General features: G+C 41.3%; 1 protein-coding gene across 3 annotated transcripts in view; it reads left to right on the forward strand.

The window, feature by feature from the left end:
* The window catches only part of PLCB4 (phospholipase C beta 4), a 418,294-nt gene that overhangs the window by 271,530 nt on the left and 124,760 nt on the right, over window positions 1-22,004 (forward strand). For all 3 annotated transcript variants that reach the window (XM_060122522.1, XM_060122523.1, XM_060122521.1), the window contains 3 exons: window positions 18,110-18,190; window positions 18,991-19,050; window positions 20,046-20,189. In XM_060122522.1, the coding sequence (XP_059978505.1) occupies window positions 18,110-18,190; window positions 18,991-19,050; window positions 20,046-20,189 (285 nt within the window). The remainder of the gene's footprint in view (window positions 1-18,109; window positions 18,191-18,990; window positions 19,051-20,045; window positions 20,190-22,004) is intronic.

The following is a 22,004-nucleotide window of genomic DNA, read 5'->3' on the forward strand; positions in this document are numbered from 1 at the left end:
GCTATATGGAAGGCTTTATTTCTCAGAAGTTTCTGCTTTAATTAGATAAGGGAAGCTCTGACCAGGTTTCTTTCTGCATTTGTTGATTCTCAATTGCCTTCGGCTCAGAAAAATCCATATGCAAAGTGGCATATATTGGGATGGCACGTTCTAATTCCCTTCAGTGATTTAGGACAGCAACCATTTATGTAGTCTGAATCTGTGGGTCAGCCATCTGGGCTGGAACGGGCACACTCAAGTGTTTGCTGGTCCAACTGGGGGCTGGCTGATTTAGGATGGTCTTAGCAGGACCCTCTCATCTCCACCCCACCTGGTCTGTCATCCTCCTGCAAGCAGATGGAGCTTGTTCTTTCCTGCACACAGCCGAGTTTCTGCTGCATGCTGTAGACCAAAGTAAGTGGGGACATTGGGAGGGGCTGCAAAGTCACCTTGCGAGCAGCGAGATTCAGGGAGGGGTGAAGGAGTGTGTCCCTCTCTGCAGTCAACCACGGTTATTGTAGGTACTCTTTATGTAATCAATCATCTTGCATTGAAAAGGCACAGAACAGGGGTCAACACACTTTTTCTGTAAAGGACCAGATATTAAATATTTTAGGTTTTGCAAGCCATAGGGTCTCTGTCACAACTACTTAACTTTGTAGCAGAAAAGCAGTCATAGAACATTCAACAACCTGTAAATGAATGAATGGGCTGTGTTCCAAGAAAATTCTATGTTCAAAAACAGGGCTGTGGTCTGCAGACACCTAGCTTAGAAGACGAATAATGATACATAGAAATGAATAACAAATTAGTTTGGATGGTGATGATGATACTTTCAGGTAATTATTTTTAGCTCAGTCATTTTCCCTTATGAATGTATTATTAAATTTTCAGTTTAGTCTTCCTCAATTTTGTTCCCTTTTCTCTATAACTATATTGGCTTTTGCTGAATAATCAGTTACTCTTGTCTAAGATGCTCCAGTTTTGTTTACTTGTTTCTGCTTACTCTTCTCACTTTTATGTTTTTTCCCTCTCTGTGAAGTTTCTTTGGGTTTACATTTCTTCATTTCTTCACAAAGGTAGAAGATAACTCTATTCCCTGGAGGAATAGGAGCATCTCACCCATGAAATGGTGTCTGAGTCAGTCTCATGGAAAACTCTAATACTTGAGATTCATGCTATTCAAGGGTGTAGGAAGGACTTATTTGTGGGAAGATGAGACACGCATCCACTAGGAAGCTAGAGAAGGAAATCTGGGCGGGCGTTCAATTTACAAGGAGCTGGTGAAAACAAAATGAAGCAATACAACACAAAAAGAAAGTGTATGAATAATGAGTAAATCAAATATAAGGAGCTAGCTGAGGAGCTACTTAGGTCTCTGGAGTCTGACTGCTATGCTAAAGAATTTAGTTAAAATTCAGTGGCTAAAATGACAGTGCTTGTTTTTTTTTGTTTGTTTTTAACATTTGTTTTTAATTGAAATGTAGTTGATTTACAATATTGTGTTAGTTTCAGGTGGACAGTGCTAGTTTTTTATTGCTTTTTTTCTACCTGAGTGTAAATAGGAAAATGCACAATATCTGCTCCTTCAAATCTTGTCTGTAGCTGCAGGGGAGCAGGAGGTCAGTGGCTGTGGTCAAGCATCCTTTAATTAGGGTTGACGAGTGCAGCCTTGTGGATCTCCAGCGTGATGGCGATGGGGCCCAGAGAACATCCTGGCTGCATTCTGTTTGGGATCACACTCTGTTCATGCGTGTGGCCTGGCCATTGAATTAATGGAGTTCATTCAAGTGTGAACAAATGAACAGTCAAATGAAATATACAGCATATTTTAAAGTGAATCATTTTGAAGTCCGTTCTCAAGTAAGAAAATGGCATTTCTTTAAACTCAGTTTCATGTGAATGAATTCCCTGCTTCTAAAAATGATGATAAATGTTTTCGTTGTTACTGGTTTTGGTTCTTTTTAGGGAGGATGCTTTTCAGTCCTTATGTTCTCAGAGAGGCAGCAGCAAGTGGTCTTGAAAAGCAGGGTTTTAGTTCCCTGCCCAGAAATTGAACCTGAGTAGCCTGGATGTAAACCAGGAATTCTAGCCACTAGTCCACCAGGGGCTAAAGGCTAAAAGCAAAGAGGCCCTGGCTCTTGCCCCATTTGAAAACAAGAATGTTTCAAGGAGGCAAAAACTGTAAAATCAGGTACAAAATTTATTATTATTAGCACGGCACAACCTGTGGGAGAGCACACAGGGAAGCTGTTTACGTAAGGCAGAAGCAAGGCAGAGATGCGCACCCAAAGAGAAAGGGTGTGGGCATCCTCCCTAATGAGGAGTGCAGCAAAGAGGCGGTTAAATCATTTATATAGGGCAGTTTTTCCAGGTCGTTGTTTACCTTGGGCCAATTATCTCGTTTCTTTTCCACACCTCACCTGTCCTAGGACCCTCTCCAACATGTATGCGTGTGTTTTTGCCAAGATGGATTCCAGCACAGAGGCCTGTGGGAGGTTTGAGATCACCTATTATGGGGTGGTGCCCCCTCCCTTTTGGCCCCGGAGGAACCTTTCTACACATGTGCAGTCCAAGGAGTTCTCCTTGACCTCAGGAGTGGTCATCTTATCTCTTTATTCCAGCAGAGCTCAGCTCCTGCCATTAACTTTGTCCTTGGCGTGTCTAAGGAAAACAATGCTCTAATTTTACTTCACTTGGTAAATACCAGCTGTCCAGCCAGGGCCCACCTCCCTCCTACCTCACTTGCAGTAGAAATAGCTGCCATTGTGAACCCTCGCCAGGTGCTCTACAAATGGTATCACTGTGTAAATGCTCTACAGACATTATTTCATTCAAGCCTCCTAAGAACCCTGTTGTTAGGTGGGTCTTTGTAGCCTCATTTTACAGATTACAAAATCAAGGCTTAACATAGTTGAACACCTCACCTGAGGTAACATAACCGTTCACAGGCTGAGCTGAAAGATGCCATGCTAGCTAGCCTGCAGTGGTTCTCAAAGTGTGATCCTTGCGGCAGCCTTAGCTGCACATGCAGAACTTGTTAGAAGTGCCAAAAACAGGCTCCACCCCAGACCTACTGAATTGGGAATGGAAACTGCAGGTGGACTCCAACAGTCTGTGTTTTAAGAGCCCTCTGGGTGATCCTGATGCAGCTCGAATTTAAGAACCACTAGGCATAGGGCAAGGAAAGGAGTTTTAGACTTCCTTAGAAGGAAAAATAAATCCATTTAAAGTCCTTTACAACTAATCTCCCCAAACAGGCAATTCAGATAAACAGGGGAAGACTGTTCACTAAAAGAGACTTTTCTTTTTTTCCAGAGGAGTTGAACCTATTAGACTTTATTGAGCTCTTCTAGGTGCCAGGCACAGTGCTAAGCACTTGACGTCAATCATCTCTTTAAACCCGCAGGTGGTTGCGAGGATTAAATGAGATTGTTTTCCACGTTATGCAGGTGGGGAAAGAGAAGCTTAAATCAGTTAAGAAATTGCCTACTACCCAGCATGTATTCATGGACAGAGCCAGTCTCCAGAACTGATGTCTTGATGAAGAGAACATGCAGGAATCACAGCCATCAGTACGATGACTTGACATCTTGGAATGGCTGCCATTTGCAAATGATGGGGTTCGGAATATGCCACCCCCAAATATGGCACCTTTAGTATATTGAGTATTTTAAGGTGAAGGAGTTTGAGAAAACAATAGAAGCAGGAAGGTCACTCTGACCTTCCCATCTACTCCCCTCCTCTCCTCTGAAACAGGTCATAAAACCCACATGTGAGACGTATGCTTCCTACTCCTGGATGAAAGGGGGGTCCTTATCTTCTGAAGAAAAAGGGGCTCTGAGAAGAATCTGAATAAACAGGCCTTCCGAAGCCCCCCCTCCCAGTTTATTACACTTACCTCATACTCCTTGACTCTCATATTTCTCCACAATTGTCTACTTTTCCGCAAACCCAGCACAAAAATACTCAAGCTTAACTGTTTCTTCTAGTCCTCGTTTTCTTATAAGGGCTCCCAGGTCACCTAAAACTTATATTAAATACATTTATATGCTCTTCTCCTGCTGATCTGTTGTGTCAGTTTAATTTTCAGACCCAGCCGGGGACCCTAAGTAGGTCAAGGAAATCTTATTCCTTCCCTACACAAAGAAACATATTTTGGGGAACTATGTATGATTGAAAAAAAAAAACTACCTATTGAAAAAACACTTTCTGAAGTTCCTTAATGAAGGCTGTTTAACTCTTTTAGTCACCGATTTGCTTTATCTATTTAAGACCATAATTATTATATTACTACAGCCGGGCGTTCTTAATTGGATTCTGCTAAAGAAATGAGGATGGGCAAAAAAATTATTTTTCATTTATTTGCCCCTAAGGGCAAATAACTGCCTCATAAGCAACCCTAAAAACGCTAATACCTCTACCTTAGACTCAGTGAAAATCAGCATTTAAGGATAGAAAAGTACTAAGCAGGACTTCCTTAGTCTTTACATTTTGGGGGGAGAAGACCCCACACAACTAGATAAAATGTACTATATGAAAGGAATATAATATTTCCTTTCTTTACTTTTTTTTTTACATTTCCTTTTTTTAATGAAATCTTTTATTTACTTTTAATTTTTATTTACCTACTTATAACAATTTTTATTGAAGTATAGTTGATTTACAATGTGATGAACTTATTTTTTTAATTTAATTTTTATTTTCTATTGGAGTATAGTTGATTTACAATGCTGTGCTAGTTTCAGGTGTGCAGCTAAGTGGTTCAGTTATACATATTTCCATTCTTTTTCAGATTCTTTTCCCATATAGGTTATTACAGAATATTGAATAGAGTCCCCTGTGCTATTACATTTCCTTTCAATCAGTAGAAATAGACATAACATATCCTCAGCAGGGAAACCTGTCTTTTAATACTGAATATTGATTCTGATAAATTAATAAGAAACACATGGTTTTTAAACTGCTTATTCTTAAAACCATAAATAGTAGGCAATTGCTCTGAAATCCTGCCTCATCAAAACATTTAATGAAGCGGATAGGCTGAGCCAGAATAGCTTCCCAGGAATGTAAGCCAACATACTCTTTCTACTGAAGAGTCACCCTGAGGACACTTTTGCTGCTGCCTCCAGTGCTCTCCTACTGTGGACTGTCTTCTTCCAAGTACCTAAAAGGGCAGATGATTCTCTCAACTTTGGTGAGATGCAAAAAGGAGCCTAGTTTTCGGATGCTCAGCAGAGCCAAGTTGCCAGGATATTGTTTGCAAATAAAGGGTTTGTACTAAGTGGTATTTAGGGTAAAATCTTTGCCAGAGAACTCTTTCTTGAAGAGTTTGAAGTACACATAGTTGGTTAAGGGCATGGGTTTGGAGTTAAACAGAAATAGCTTCAACTTGGGCTTTGCTGCTCAAGAGATCTAACCATGAGCCAGTCTTAAACCCACTAGGCACTAAGCCACAGCTTCCTTGTCAGGAAAATGGGGGTGATAATACCTACCTCACAGAGACATGATGAGGAATAGGTAAGATGGATCTTTTTACAGTGTTAAGTTGGAATATACGCCTCTTCCACTTTAAACCTTCAGTGGCTTCCTACCTCATTCCAAATAATTTCCAGGGTCCTACTTGTCCCCTTACAAATCCCTTACAAAACCCATCACTTCATTGTCCCATTGATGTTCCCTGGAAGTATTAGACACAAACCTCAGGGCTTTTGCACTTGCAGCTTCTGCTCTGACTGCTCTTCTCCATGTATCATCAGTTCTCCTGGTTTACTTCCTCACTTCTTTCCAGTTTTCCTCAAAGTCACCTCATCTAAAGAGGCCTTCATCATCATCTTATTTAAAAAACGCATGTGCCCGTGCAAACACACACACACAGCCCTTACCCTTTAGATTTTTTTACCTTTGCATTTATCAATTCCTGATATATTATTTATTTGCTTGTTGTTCATTGTCAAAGTCACACATAGAATATAAACCAAGAGACAGATACATTGTTTTTGTTTACTGCTGTGTCCCCAGCAGGGAATTCATTCATCACCTCACAGATATTTAATAAGCATCTCTGATGATCCAGCAATTCCTTGGTTACATATCTGGGACTCAAATTGATTGTTATTTAAATGGTTCCTAATTTGTAAAGACTTTTAAGGGTCCTAAGAAACTGGAACTGGAGCTCCTTTAGGGTGATCTAGAGAAGGGTTAGCAAGAGATCCCATCTGTGGCAGCCGTGGAGCTGTGCCATTTACATCTCCCTCCAAGACAAAACTCACTAGGAGTGGAGTCAGTGGGACGGCCTCCGCTGCAGCATCCTCACCCCTGCGACGTTCAGCCGAGGCTCCCAGCCAATGAGTGACATGGCAGAGACTGGAGCCGGCCCTTTCCTGCCCCAGGTGAGGCTCCTCTGGTGGGTGGTTGTTGCTCTGGGGCTCCCATCCACCTGGCGGAGATGCTCTCACAGCTGCCCTGCAGTCTGAGACCCTTCCTACCTGCTCATCCTTCCTCCCTCCTCTGCTTTCACAGTCATTAGTCCTGCCAGTGTGGTTTGAAGGCTCTCCCTGCCTACTCCTGTTTCTTCTCCCCTTTCTCTTTCATACGCATTTCCCGTAATCAATCAATCAATTCCCCGTAATCAATCAAGTTCATCTTGGTGTCTGTTCCTAGATGACCCAACTCATGCAACAGCCCTTCTCTCAGGGTAGAAGAGTCATGTACTAAACCTTTGGACTGCAATTTTCTGAAGCCAAGTCTGTGCTCAGAATTCTCTAGGTTGGTAGCAGTGGTCCTCCATGTGCATGTGCCAGTGATTCCTGCACCTCTTTTAGACACAATAAAAAGTGATAGAACCAGGATTGGTCCTTAGAGCCAGTGGGGACTGTGTATCTTTGAAGCCTAAACATAAGCTATTTCAGAAGATAAAAGTGGAAAGGGAGCGACAGAAAAAATGCATTTTTACAAGCTGGACTATTTAAGTGGGCAATGCCGATATTCAAAGGGAAATTCCGTGAAAGTTATTTGAGATTCCTTTCCTTTCAGTTACTCTATTCAACACGGACTGTCATCTCCATTTGGCCATAGTTCAAAATGTTATTTCTTTGATCAGCCTCTTCAGATGTATGTATTCTGTGTTGCTATATGTATAATCCCTGGCTCGTTGTAATTTATTATTCTGGAACTGAATGTGTTTTTATTAGAAGTGGTTTACTGAAAAGAAGGATTTACTAGCTTATGATCCTGTTTCAAGCACTTATGCAAAGCACATCTTCTGATGTTCTTAGAATATTTTGGAGGGGGAGGATGTTAAAGAAAACATTATTCATGACACTTGTTAAAAATAAGACAGACTGTGTTCAGGAGACTACTACAATGGGGGTTTTGCAGAAGGGGAGAGAATTTGAACTCAGCTTTGAATACAATAAGGAAGAAAAGATTTATAGCCAAGGAGCAGGTTGGGGGGTGGGTCAGTGGATGGAGAATTACTAAGAGAAAACATCAGGGGTAAGGAGAGATTTGGGCTAAACCACCCTAATAGGATTCTTGCTGAAGGCAAGCCAGGGTGATCAGACATCACCTGGGAGATGGTGGAGGTTGAAGAACCAGATCAGATACTAAGGGTGATCAGATACTGAGGGTGGAGGATTCTAGCTAAATCAAGTTATTAGCAGGATTCTTGCTAACACTGGGCAATGCAAAGACAGACACAGAAGTCCAAAAGTCAAGGCCTATTTGGGAATAAGATTCAGAGGAGCCTGACTAAAGTTGTCTCAAGGAGAGAATCTTTGGGGTGGGATGTGTGTGTGGCGGTGGTGGTGACATATGTTTTTAATGTTTGTTGTAAATGTTTGTTACAAAAAACATTTCTTTTCCTCCCTGGCTCTGAGTAAGCTGGTCTTCTTTCATTTTTCTCATTTTAGTTGCTACAGCAACTGTTTTGACTAACATGACAGTTTTCCTGCCCAAGAAAGTTACTTTCTTGAGTGACCACCCACTCCATCGAAAGGCATGTTTTGTTGACTTTCTTCTTCTTTTTGCACTCTGAGAGGTAATTGCCGAATATCTTAGGAATAATTTCTTCAAGTGTTGTCTGGCAAGAATCAGGGAGCCTGTCTCAGTGCCCTGCTACAAGACAAGAGCCCTCTCAGAGTCTAAGTGTTCATACTTGGCCTCAAAATGCCCACAACAGAGATGCTTCTGGGAAAGGGAAGGACAAAGAGAGACAGATACAGAGTTTGACATCTCAAACTGGCAGACCTTAAAAGTTAAGACCCAAAGATTCAACATCTCTATCTGGAAGTAAAAGAGAAAATGGAGATTCCTAAATATTGAGGACCGTAAAGTGAGCAGACAGAAATACAGAGTTTGACTCTTTCAGGTGGATCATTTGAGCAATTCCTTCTTCTTCCCAAATTCAGATCCTAATCGAACTGATCAGCTTCTCACAGAGCCAAGGATATGTCAGAGCCCTTGTTAATAACAAACACCATCAGGCCCAGTTTCAGTTTCTTTTTATTTTGCGGTACGCGGGCCTCTCACTGTTGTGGCCTCTCCTGTTGCGGAGCACAGGCTCCAGAAGCACAGGCTCAGCGGCCATGGCTCACGGGCCCAGCCGCTCAGCGGCATGTGGGATCTTCCCGGACCGGGTCACGAACCCGTGTCCCCTGCGTTGGCAGGCGGACTCTCAACCACTGCGCCACCAGGGAAGCCCCCAGTTTTTTTTTAAAAGATGACGTAAGTCAGAAAAGGTGCTGTTCCTTCCTCTTGTTCGTTTTCAGCAGCCTTCGTCGACTCTCCCGAGCCAGGTCACTTTGAAAGTTGATGATGTTCTTCATTTCTGAGGTCAGAATAAAATGAAATGAATGGATTAAATCCTTCTACTTGTTATCAGAATAAGCGTTCGCTGTATTTCACGATCATTGCTGAAATCAGCTCTCTAAATGCTCACGGTTGGCTACTGAGAAGGAGAACTTTTCATTTCTGCTTCTGTGGAATTGAGAACCCAAGATAGATAGTAGGTCCAGCACCTGTAAAACTTGCTTAACAATCTCTTGATCGCCCCTCACTATCTGAGAGCGAAATCAAGAAGGTGCCAGGCAGGGGCTCCCAACCCAGGGACGGTCTCCTCTGGTCACTACTCCCCGACACGCCCTTGAAGAAGGAAGGACTAAAACTTCCTTCTGATGGCTTGCCCTCTGTGCCTGATGTGGACTGAGGCTGGCTGGGGCACAGAAGAAAGCCTGACCTCTCTGTGCAGAAACCACACTTTAGCGAGTCTAGCTCCACAGTCATTTACAAGTTCTGGGTTCTCCTCACGTGTAGACCTCCCGATCTGCATTCTGGATCAGTGGGAATAAGCGCGCACGGTACCACTGCTCATCGTGAAGACCCACGTGGCAGAGATGCTCTCCCCACCATGATGTACTGATAGATATAATCCTGCCACATATTATCTGTGTCCTCTGGGGAGACTTGCTAACCTCAGAGACAATCTGTAAGGTAGGGGAGGCGGCAGTTACCACATTTGTTTCTTGGATGATTCATCATACACAATACTAGCAACATGAGTCACAGTCACGGTCACTGTGTTCTTATATTGATAATCAGTAATAATGTAATGGGTGCAGGTTATGCATCAAGCCCTGCAGTACCCACAGGTGGCCTGTAAGATGTGTTATTGTTCATGCTGCCATCCCTGCTTTTGGAGATGAAGAGACAAAGCTCATATAAGCCTGTAAGTGTCCAGCCACGTTTAGATCAGGTCTGTTGGACCCTAAAACCAATGTAACATGCCCAGTAGTTTCAGGTGTTCATGAAATGGGCTTCGTGCTTATTTACACGTTTCTTCCACATCCCAAAGTCAGCTGTAGTATAGAAGTAGGTGCCACTAGATAAAATGCATTAGGGATTTAAGTTGAAGACAGAAAAAAAAATGGGAAAGTACATCAAATTAGGGGTAAAATTAACAGGCAGCCACTCTATGGGCAGCAAAAATGTCCCATAAAATTGAAAGAAGTGAGCTGCAGATTTGCTACTTTTGATCATGGTAGCCAGAGTAATGCAGGAAAGAAAAACAGTTATGGGATTCAAACTGTCTGTCAGATTACAAGGAACGCAACAGATTAGGAAAAATAACTTTTCTTTATACCAGGATCCAAGAAAAAATTCTGATAGCTTTCTACAACAACCGGTAATAAATACAGTCTGTACAGTTCATGGAGTTCACAAGAGAATCCTTAAAAATGATGTAACTAGAACTGAAACATTTCCCAAGCCCTTCTGATCTGAGTGATGGTTACTGGCCTTCAGTGCCAAGGAGAACAGCAAAGCCTCCTTCAGATGTGATGCTGAGCAGTTCCCTGGGCCCACTCCCTGACAATGTCTCTTTCTCACTTACAGGTCTCAAAGCAGGTGTGATGCAAATGCCTGCTTCGGTGTAGCCATCCATCTCAGCTCTGCCCCACCAGCTACATGACACAGGGCAAGACGCTTCATTTCCATACCTCAATGGCCTCCTCCTCTGTAAAATGGGAATAATAACAGTACCTCCGTCACGGGAAGTTGGGCGGTTAATAAGTTAATGTGTACAAAGCTCAGACCATTGCCTGGTGCTCAGTTAGCATTGTTTTGGTGGTAGTGGTTTATAATGTTATTTATATTTGGTTAGACCCTTCGTGGCCTTTCTCTAACTCAGACTTCACTTGTCCCTCTTCAGCCTTAACAAAGCCCTTTCTCTTCCTCCAGTGTTGATCAAACCATGTTTACCCAAAGGTGGAGCCTCCAAGGCAGTGTTCATTCACTGACAACCCAAACACCCACTGATTTTAGGCAGAGTGGGACCTGCTCGGCAAGGTTGACAGGGTAGAACAGACACAGGCTTTGGAATCAGAGAAACCAGTTTGAATCCCAGGTCTGTTATTTATCCACTGTAGCTTTGAAGAATTGACTCTCCTTCAAACATTTTTCCCCTTATTTCTAAATACTGCATGTCTGATAAGGTAACCACTAATCATACCTGGCTGTTTAAACGAAAATGAAAAGTTCAGGGCCCCTGTCTCACTAGCTACATTTCAAGGGCTTCATAGCCCCACATAACCTTCATGGCCTCCACGTTGGGCTGTGTTCATCTGGCACGTTTGCATCATCACAGGAAATCTGTTGAGGTGTGTTGGATAGTAGCCCTGAATTACACAGTAGTTTTCTCCTATTACCAGTTATTTGGCATTGACCTCGTCCCAGGTACTTGGGCTTTCTCAACTTTGAGAGCCATGTGAAGTTGGTATCAGTTTTCTCAAGTTACAGGTGAGAAAAGTGAAGCTTGGAGAGATGAAATGGCACCAGTGCAAGATTCTCTGGCAGATGCCTGGTGCGGAGACTGACAGTCAAACCCAGGAAGGATAAGCTACAAGGTCTGGGCCCCAGTGCGCCTCCTAGGGGTTCACTTTCTCAGAAATCAGGAGTCTCATGATGGAATGTGGAAGTCCTCACTCATTTCACTCCTTCTATATTCTAATCTACCCATCCCATCACAAGCACAAAAGAGGCCCAGAACAGCTAATGTTTAATTGAAATAATGTGAAGTTAACATGTTTATTAACCAGCCCCAAATCACTATCCCTTCCCAGTAGTGAGACTTGACTATTCCCTGTTTGATGATGCAGACCCCACAGTAGAAAAATATAGTCATTCACAGTTAACTTAAGTAGTAATTGTGGGTGAGAGAGCAGGAGAGGGAAAGGTAAGAAATAACCACAAATCACAGTTAAAATAAAATCAACCACCTGTTATTGCCTGTTATCTAGAAATCCCACCCAAATACTTTCCTCCTATTTAGAGTATTTGGCCTGCTGAGATTTCTACCACTCCATATGCAAAGAAATGGTATGAAATGTCATTTAACCAAATCACTTATAAAATTGAAATAAAGGAAAAATATTTTTAATCTAAATCATTTTGAAAGTAACTTGAATCTTTGAAAGATAAATTGTGATATTGAATGATGTTGAAATAGCAAGTGTTAGGGGAAAAATACACTAAAGGTAATGCTGAGACCACAGCTTTTAAATATACTCTATCCTTGATGAAATGGGGGCAGCATCTCTGGAAGCCCCTAGGGGCAAAAACCCCTCAGAACAGGGATCCTTGAGGCAGGAACAGCTTCTAACTGTAGTGATTCCAGCAAAAGTGATGCTTCTTGCTTCTTCCAAACAGAATGCCCTCCGATTACCAGCTTGTCCGCTTTCACAGGAGTTCCTGTTCCTTTCACACTGTCTCTCCCAATGGCCAAAGGAAAGAGCTGGTTTGGGCTGGATGTGTTAACTACTCCTTGAGCTCTAAAGCGTGACTAATGAGTTTTAACCAAGTCCTATGAGAATTGAAATTCTGAGCCCCCTGGAAGAAGTTACATTATGGTTTGCATCCTTACCAGAGGGTCCCACTACCATCTGTTAATTGCAAACAAACAGATTTGTGAAGGAGCAAGGGCCCAGCTTCCTTTGACATCTCCCCTGCCATGCTCAAGTCTGGAGGAAGATTTTCCTGACAAGGGAACTGGGGATATTATAGCCTCAGTGTGGTCACGAGGCCACAGTCCAAGTTCTGGTCAGTAGGTACCTGTGTGAAATTTAAAACTGCTATTAGAGGAAAAGAATAGAGAATGTGTGAGAGGTGCAGAGAAATCTAAATAGGTTGGGTTTCAGTTCCTTTCAGCGGATTGTCACATACCCCTCAGGTCTGTTCTCTGATTTTCATGGGTAGTTTGAATCCACTTGGTCTGAGAATTTTCCGGTCACAGTCGACAAGTTTATCGTGGGCCTTGTTGGAAACCTTGTCATTAGCATCTATCACAGCTCCTTACAGGTCTCACTGGAGAATTTCTGTTCTGGCAGCTAATTCTCCTAACATCTGATGTTTTTTATCTATGAACTAAATGGACACCTGGTAAATGATATTTTTTCCCCTTTTGCTTTTGTTGCTAGGGAGCCCAGTGCCAAACAGGCACCTAATTCTCATTGTGTAGGACCTTTTAACAAGTATTTCTAAAAGCTCTTTTACTCTGTCCTTATTTTGCAAATTTGCCTTTTCTTCTCCTTCCTTAGAGTTCTTATCCCATTTTGCAACGGATCTCTTTACAGGGGCCACACCCAACCTCTAAGATGAGCTTGTATGACTTAGAAAAAGGTGCTGCTTCCTCTAGGCAGACAGCCTCAGGGTGGTGCCCTGGTATTTGTATGTCTGTCGGTGGCAGCCCTCCAGGGACTGACCCTGATGGGCTCTGGGCCTGGTGCAGCCCCCTCAACTTGAGTAGCTTCTTGTTTACGTTTTATATATTGGCCTACTGTGATATATTTCATTTGAAAAAAAAGTCTTTTCTTATTTTTTAAGACCATGAATTTAGTTTCGGTGTGCCTTTGATGTGCTAGGTGCTTGGAACACAAACGTGAACAAGAAAGTTTCAAGGACTCTGCCCTCACAGAGGTTATATTCTGATGTGGGAGCCAGGCAATAAATCAATAAATAGTGAAATAATTGCAGACTGTGTTTTGTTGCAAGCAAGGAAATAATCAGGATACTGTAGTAGAAAATAAAAATAGAAAATAAAGTATTAGGGAGGTAAGGGAAAACCTCTCTGAAGAGGGGATAATTAAGACAAGACCTGTAGGATGAAGAGGAGCTAAGGACAGTAGGAAGAGTCTTCTGGGCAGGCGGAACAGCAAGTGCAAAGACCCTGAGGCTAGAAGAATTTAAGAAGTTCAAGGAAAAGAGTCCTGATGGTTGTAATGAACAAGAGGGAACACAAAGGCAGAAAGTGGTGTGAGATCAGGTCTCTAGGACCCAGATTAATGCAGGACCTTTTAGGCCATGCTAGGAGTTGGGATTTTATCCTAAATATGATGGAGAACTATTAAAAGTCAGTGACTTTAGTGAACTGATTAAAAGTTTGGAGAATCAATATGGCTGCTGTGGAAAGAAAGAGTAGAAGTGGGAAGATCAGTCCATGGGAGATGCTAGGAGTTGGGATTTTATCCTAAATATGCTAGGCATTGGGATTTTATCCTAAATATGATGGGGATCTACTGTATGATTTTAATGAACTTATTAAAACTTTGGAGAATCAACATGGCTGCTGTGGAAAGAAAGAGTAGAAGTGGGAAGATCAGTCCATGGGAGAGATGGTGATGCTTTGGACCAAGGTGGTGGTAGTAGAAATGGAGCAAAATGGATATATATGAAAAATGCAATGAAAATGAAATCAAGAATAGAAAGTCAAGGATGACTCTTAGGGGAATTCCCTGGCGGTCCAGTGGTTAGGACTCTGTGCTCTCACTGCCGAGGACCAAGGCTCAATCCCTGGTCAGGGAACTAAGATCCTGCCAGCCGAGCAGTGTGGCCAAAAAGAAAAAAAAAGAAAAAAAAAAGGATGACTCTCAGATTCAGTAAATGGATAGATACTAGTGACATTTATTGAGCCCAGAATGTCTTGTGATGGAGAGACTTAGAGAGATAAGGGTGAGGAATAAAGAATTCAGCTATGGATATGTTAGTTTTGAGACATCTGTGTGGAGATGTCAAGTAGAGAGTTAGATGTCTGAACTGGGAACTCAGAGAAGACTGGGCTCCTGTTATAAATTTGGGAGTCATCAAGAAATAGATGGTATTAAAGCCCTGGGGTTAAAGGAGGTCTAAGAATGTAGTGGAAATGAGAATTCCCAGAGCCAATTCCTGTGGAACATGTAGAAGTTGGGTGTAGAAGGAAAAGAACTTAAAGGAACAGAACACAGTCAGAATATCAACATTCCAGAGGTTCCAAAAGGAGGGAATAGTCAGCCACTCAGAGATCAAATCAAAGGAGAAAAGGAATGTGCGCACTGCATTTGGCAGCATGAACGTAAGTCATGGTGGACCTGGCAGAGAAATGTTAGCAAGTGATAGAAACAGAGGGCAGATGGAATTGGTCAGAGATGGTAGGGAAGGGAGATAGTAGAGACAATGGCTAGAGAAAGACTCTTCAAGATATTATGCCCTGAAAGGGGATGAGAGACATGAGGGAGTAAATGAAGGAGGAAGTGTTGATGGCTAGAACATATTTGTTTGCTGATCAGAATGATCTAATAGAGAAAAAAATTGAGTATTGGGTGGTGATAAACAGAAGACTGAAATCCTTGTGTAGGTGAAAGAGGATGGAACCTGGAAGAAGATTGAATCTGGAGCAGAAATGGGGGTATTGACCTTTGATGGGAGAAAGTGTGCTTTATTAGGAGTAAAGATGGAGAAAGTTCTCATCTGAAGAGTTTCCTTTAATCAGTGAAGCCCAGTAATTGGCTGGGAGTAAAGGGGTATGAGAAGAAGCAATGAGATAGGCCTTTCAAAGAGTGGGGAACCTTTTAAGAAAGAATTACAAGGTTGAAAGTCATGTTGACTATCCTTTTGAAGCTGATAATCTTGAATTTAAACCAAAGCCAGACAGTCCAGTTTTGTGGTTTTCTTTCATCAAGTTCAGCAATAAAAAAATGGACAGGGTGGACTTAGTTTTTTGGCCAAGAAAACAGAAAATGAGACGTAGGAGTTGAGGGTGTCTGTGAGGGAGTGATTGTAATATTGGACCATGGAAATAAGCTAGACAAGGATGGAAGTAAAAGGAGGAGAAGTCTGGTGGTTAGTGAGAGATTGGCAGGGTTAATGAAGAGGAAGTTGCAAGAAGTCAAATTAATACAGAAGAGTGAGGACTGTAGAGCTAGGGGCTAAAAAACATCAGATGGAAGGGTCCAAGAGTGGGATGTTTAGGAATCCAAATTTCCAGATGGCGATGGTAAGGTCTGAGGGTACTAAGTAATTGAGAGAGGAAGAAAGAAAAAACTCCTTGCAGTTAAGAAGGCCAAGGAACTGAAAGTTCCACATCAAAACAAGCTGGAAAATCATTCTTATTTATCATGTATATTTCCTGGATCATCTCAAATCCTTATTTGGAATTGGATAGGGTGCACATAAGTAAATAATAATGAGAGTAGCTGATTCATTGTGGATCTACTCTGTAAATACCACTTTAGGTCATACTTCTGAACACTGAAATTCTTTATCACCGTTAGGATATTACTTGGGAAGTATTCTAAAATGTGTTCATTCTCATAGTTTAATTAATTGATTATTCTCATTTCTCAGTCAGTAATGATATAAGACACTTTCGTTCAAGTTCAATACCTTTTTGTATGACATACAACACCTTTCTTATCTAGCCTTATTTATGTGTCGAGTCTCATCCCCTACCATACCCTTAAGATGTTCTAACCACACCAGCTCCTCAGAAGTCCCCACTGGCAGGTCAAGCCTATATGCCTGCCATGCTGCTTCACCTGGATAACTTCTGCTCATCCTCTAAGACCCATCTGAAATGTCAACTTCTGGGTCAAGCCTCTTCTAAAAAGTTGAACCATCTAAAAGTGTATTTTTGTGGGTCAAAGATATCACATATTGGCAATTTCATGTTGTTCATAATTTGCTACCAAAAATATAAAACTGAACTACACGTGAGGGATGGTAGCTACCACTTGCTGAACTGTAACTATGTGATTCACATTCATGGTAAAAATGTAAAGGTACTTTAAATTTATCATCTCATTTCATTCCCTAAAAGGTAGGTATAAATACTTCCTTTTGTTAGATAAGAATTCTAAGACTTAAAAAGGGTCTTTGCAAGAGAAGGTAAATAATAAGTGGCAGAACTGGGTTTTGATTCCAAAAGCAAAGGTCACATTATGCCCCTTCCTTCGTCTTACTCATCTCTGTGACTACAGTGCTAAGCACGAGCCTGGTACAGAGTTGAAATACCTATGATAATTCTTCACCTGTTTGAAAACTACGCAAACAAATTTAAAAGTTGGCTTTGTTCAGGGCCCCTGGTACTCTAAATTCTGACACGTTAAGGTGGCCAAGTCTCTTGACATTGGGTTTACCTTGATGAATGTTGCTGCTTCCTTGGAATTTGGAAAGATATGTTTTGGTGGGTGAAGCTGAGAGTCTGGACTACAGTTAAAATCTTGAATCCAGTAATTGCTCTTTGTTCGAAGTCACACCCTGCTCCTGTTTGCCAGGCAGGTTCTCTATAGCAGTGTTGTAATTATCTAGGAGGACAAGTTCTTTAGATCACGAGAAGAACAAGTGGATTTGTTGACACGTGGGTGCCAAGTATTGATGTAATGCAAACGGAGGGCAGAAGGTATCTGGATTCATTCCCTGAATGCCCTTTTGCTTCCATTGACATAGAACTTTCCCGGTGTTCTTAAGAAAAATGTTGCTTTCTTGCTAAAATAAAGACCAGGAATCCTTTGGCAAATACAACTTAGCTGCTCTGGGTCCCCTGCATTTGGCTAGCATTCCATCTTTATTTGAATTTTGATTCTGTAGTTTTCAACAGAGTTCCTGATGTCCACAGCAGTGGTTCTCAGACTTTAGTGAGCATTAGACTCACCTGGAGGGCTTTTTGGAACACAGATTTCTGGTTCCCACCCCAGAGATTCTGATTCAGTCTATCTGGCCTGGAGCCCTAGATTCTGCCAATTCAATCAGTCTGCCAGGTGAGATTGAAACTGCTGGTCCCAGGACTACACTTTGAGTAGCTTAAAATCTTGCTTAAGTTCTGGTTTATGGGACACCAAGGGAGGTTGAATATAAAAGCAAAAAGCTCAGGAATTATCTGAATGCTGAATTGTATAGACAAAAAAAAAAAAAATCAGTGACTTAAAAAATTATCTCCTGATTTCTGACATTTTGTTAGAGACCAGCAACAATTCCTCTTGTGTGGAGGGATACTAGTTGGCTGGAACTTGGGAGTCCTTCTCCTTTCCAGGAGCTCTTTTCCAAGATCTTAGAGCAAATTTCTCCTCTGTGACCTTCAGAACATTAGTGTGTTTTGTTCTTAAAACTACCCTAAAAGAAGATGCTGTATAAAATTGATCAGTCTTTCAATGCAAAAATGAATGCAAGAAATTTTCAAAATGAAAACATTACATAATATAATAAGAAATGTGGTCATTAGATTCAGGATGCATTTTTCTTTTGTTTAGAGACTAAAAGATATTTGCATTTTTATTAGATTCAAAACGGTGTGAGTCATGCAGATCAACACATTTCTTTTTCACAGGAATCCTTTGTGTTTGAACCCAACTGCCTCTTCAAAGTGGATGAATTTGGCTTCTTTCTGACCTGGAGAAGTGAAGGCAAGGTATGGCTCAGAAAGAGCAAGCTGTTCCTTCTTGCTCTCAGGGTGAAGGCATTTCATTTTTCAACAAGTGATGGAGTGCCTCTTGAGGGCATGGACCCTATGCTTATTCATTCGTTCAAGACTTTTCAAAATGTGTGCTAGGAGTTAGGGATACATTGATGGTCAAGGATGTGATCCTCATAGATTCCAGCCTAGGATCAAAGTCGCACATCCAAAAAAAAGAAAAATGTTACAAGTCATTGAGAGTTGTGAAAGAGAAGTTCAGGTTGTTACAAGAGCTTAAACAGGCAAGTCTGATTTAAGTCTTGGGAGTTAGAAAGGTTTCCCAGAAGAGAGATGTTCAAGCTGAAGTCTCAGGGGTGCATTTAAGGGCATTTTCATCTGGTTATACCCCACGACTTAACACACGGCACAATGACACATTTCATGAACCTTTGGGTAAAATTTACAAAAAGTAGAATCAGAGTTATATAAAAGCTAGCATAGTTCCACTTACTATTTCATGTACACACATATATTTAATAATATACATACAGTATTAATGTTATTACATGTATAAAAGTAAAATTTTATAAACATTTTATAAATAATTATTCAAAGTTGCATTCATACATATATTTGAAATGGAATGTTTGAGGCCTTGACTTTCTGACTGTTGGAAATTATTATTTGTTTTTAATTCCGCTTCTGCCTTACTCTAGTCAGCATTGTCTTCATCATCACAAACATTTGTCACCTTGTCTGTGTCATAGGTCTGGCAGAATTTAGGCTCACTGCTATGCTAAATTCTCTCTTTGCAGGAAGGACAAGTTCTAGAATGTTCTCTCATCAACAGTGTTCGACTGGGAGCCACACCAAAGGTACCTGTGATTGGTGTTTGCTGGTCTTCTAAACACAGAATGCTGTTTAACCCGTTACTGCCCCACAATCATCAGCTGGGAATGAAGGACAAACACAGTTTATCATCATTAGCTCACCTTGAAGGCTCAGTTTGCCTCTGAGAGAAAAAAGAAGGAAAGAGCGCATAAATCAGCCTTCTTCACAGTGATTGGTTTGAATAAGAAGCTGTTTGCATAGTGGTGCTAGGAATTTAAAAGATGTTTTTTTCCTAGAATATTCTAGCACAGTATTTATCCCCTTTTCCATAATAGCCCTGCAAGTTTTTAAATGTTCAAAACGAAATTATGTTCCTCACTTTGTTTTTTATTCTTTAGTGACCCTCTTTTATGTTAGTTACAATCTCTGGGTAACCATGTTGGCATTTCCCCCTGAGTTCTTGTGGAGGACAAAACCACTATTTTTTTTGCTAATTAGGGTAAACTTACACAGTTTTCATTCCAGATGAGGATGCCAGGGCTCCTAGAGGTGCACACACTCACTCTTTGTGTCCAGACTATTTGAAAGACTTAATCTCATTTTTGAGTAACTTGTGGTTGTTGGTTGTGGCAATGCCCTGCATATTTGCCTGAATCCTCAGTGACTGTTCTCTGTGAGAGATCCCTTTGACCTTTGTGGACGCAAGCAGGTCCCAGTCAGAGCCTTTCTGTCCTGTTGCCATAGTCCGGGTCCTCCGATAACTACAAGCAGAAATCGAAAGAAAGACCCTCCCTCCCAGTCTTCTAAACCAATAATTTTATAATACTTTTCTTACCAAATGAGTCTCAGTCATGTGTAGTGTTAAAGATTTTACCTCCAGGAGTTTTAGAATAATGCCAGATATCTGGGCATTTTTAGATAGAAAAAAAAAAAAATTGCCCTAATATATGTTTTTTACATCACACATAGTTTCTTTTTACCATCTTTCTGCCATGCTCTGTGATCTAATGTATTTTTTCCTCTTTGTCTACCTCAATAGGATCCCAAAATTTTGGCTGCTCTTGAAGCTATTGGAAAATCAGAAAATGACCTGGAAGGGCGGGTAGTTTGTGTCTGCAGTGGTACAGATCTGGTGAACATCAGTTTCACATACATGGTGGCTGAAAATTCAGAAGTAACTAAGGTATCCTCTGTGAAACAGCCTCCTTCCCTCCCCCCCTAATATGTGGTGCACATAATTTTGCATGTATAATTGTAATAGATATTTTAAATTGTAAAATAATTTAATTTAAATTTTAAAAAATGATTCCATTGCCTTGCTGGAACGTTGGTCTAGAAAATTCAGCAAGCACAATACCCTTTTAGCACGTCCCTCACGTATGCCAAGAGCCCGAACACCTACTGTGTTACGTTGTAGGAGCTTCTCACACTGGAATGTACACAGGAATCACCTGGGATTTTGTAAAAATGCAGATTCGGATTCAGTAGGTCTGAGGTGAGGACAAATCCTCCCTTTCTAACAAGCTCCCAGTTGATGCTGATGTTGCTGGTCTGAGAACCACACTTTGAGTAGCAGCACTGCCCAGTAGAAAAATAAGGCAAGCCACAGATGTAGTTTAAATCTTTCTAGTAGCCACAGGTTGAATTAATTTCAGTATTTTAGATTCCACATATAAGCGATATCATGTGATATTTGTCTTTCTCTGTCTGGTTTACTTCACTTTGTATGATAATCTCTAGGTTCATCCATGTTGCTGCAAATGGCATGATTTCATTCTTTTTATGGCTGAGTAGTATTCCATTGTATATATCTACCACATCTTCTTTATCAATTCATCTGTCGATGGACATTTAGATCGTTTCCGTGTCTTGGCTATTGTAAACAGCGCTGCTATGAGCATAGGGGTGCATGTATCTTTTCAAATTCCAATATATCATATTTTAACCCAATAGGTCATTTTAACATGAAATCAATATAAAATCAGTTAACATATTTTACATGCTTCTGTTTATACAAAGCCTTTAAAATCTGATGTGTATTTTTAATTCAGATGGGCCACATTTCAGTGGCTGCATATGGCTAATGGCTACCCTGTTGGACAGTGCAGGTCTACGTGATTAAGATATCTACCCCCCCGCCATAAGCTATTAAAGTATTGGGTTATAATCCATCATAATACTGTAACCAGCCTACTATTGCCCTGGCAAGTGAGTCTCAAAGAGATTTTGGCCAAAGTAGAAAGCTTCAAATTTAAATCACTTTCCTGCAAGTCATTTGTCTTCAGGGTGGTTTTACCTGTGGATGGAGCGCCCATTATCTTTGCATAATATGTGTGAAGAGGCCTGGGCCTTTGCTCTACCATTGCAGAAACGTGACTTTAGGGGAGTGGGAAGGGGAACATTTTATTTTCCCATTGATCCTGCAGGTGGAAGCTCACTGCAGGGTCGAATGAGAAAGGCCATCATTAGAAATATTGAAATTTAGAGCCTGAAGGGAATATATAGGTAAGATTATTTGATGAAATGGAGATGAGAAGATTTAACCCTGGGCCCAGAGCTAATGGGTGCAGAATTGAGTTCTGCAGATTCCAAGACCATCTTTCTTTCACCCTCACTCACAAAGTGTGGTCCACATTCCAGCTGCATAGGCCTCACCTGCGAGCTCCTTGTTACACATCAGAGTCTTGGGTCCACCCAGACCTACTGATTCAGAATCTTCATTTCTAACGAGGCCCCCCAGTGACTCATATGTGCAGTAAAGTTTGAGAAGCTCCCAGCTGTAGCTTTGGGTCCAGGAATGGATGTTCCATGGGAAATGAGAGCCGTTGCTTCTGTCCTTGTGGTGGTTTGGTTGGTTTCATGCTGTTTTCCCAGATCACCTCGCTTTGGGGAAACAGATTTTGCCTTCAAGTTCTTTCATTATTGTGCTCAGATCAACACCTTGTTTGAATGGTTTCTTGAACCCTGCTGATCTAAACAAGCATCATTTCTTAGAGTT

This window comes from Lagenorhynchus albirostris, chromosome 15 (assembly GCF_949774975.1).
Source record: "Lagenorhynchus albirostris chromosome 15, mLagAlb1.1, whole genome shotgun sequence".
Lineage (NCBI taxonomy): Eukaryota > Metazoa > Chordata > Mammalia > Artiodactyla > Delphinidae > Lagenorhynchus > Lagenorhynchus albirostris.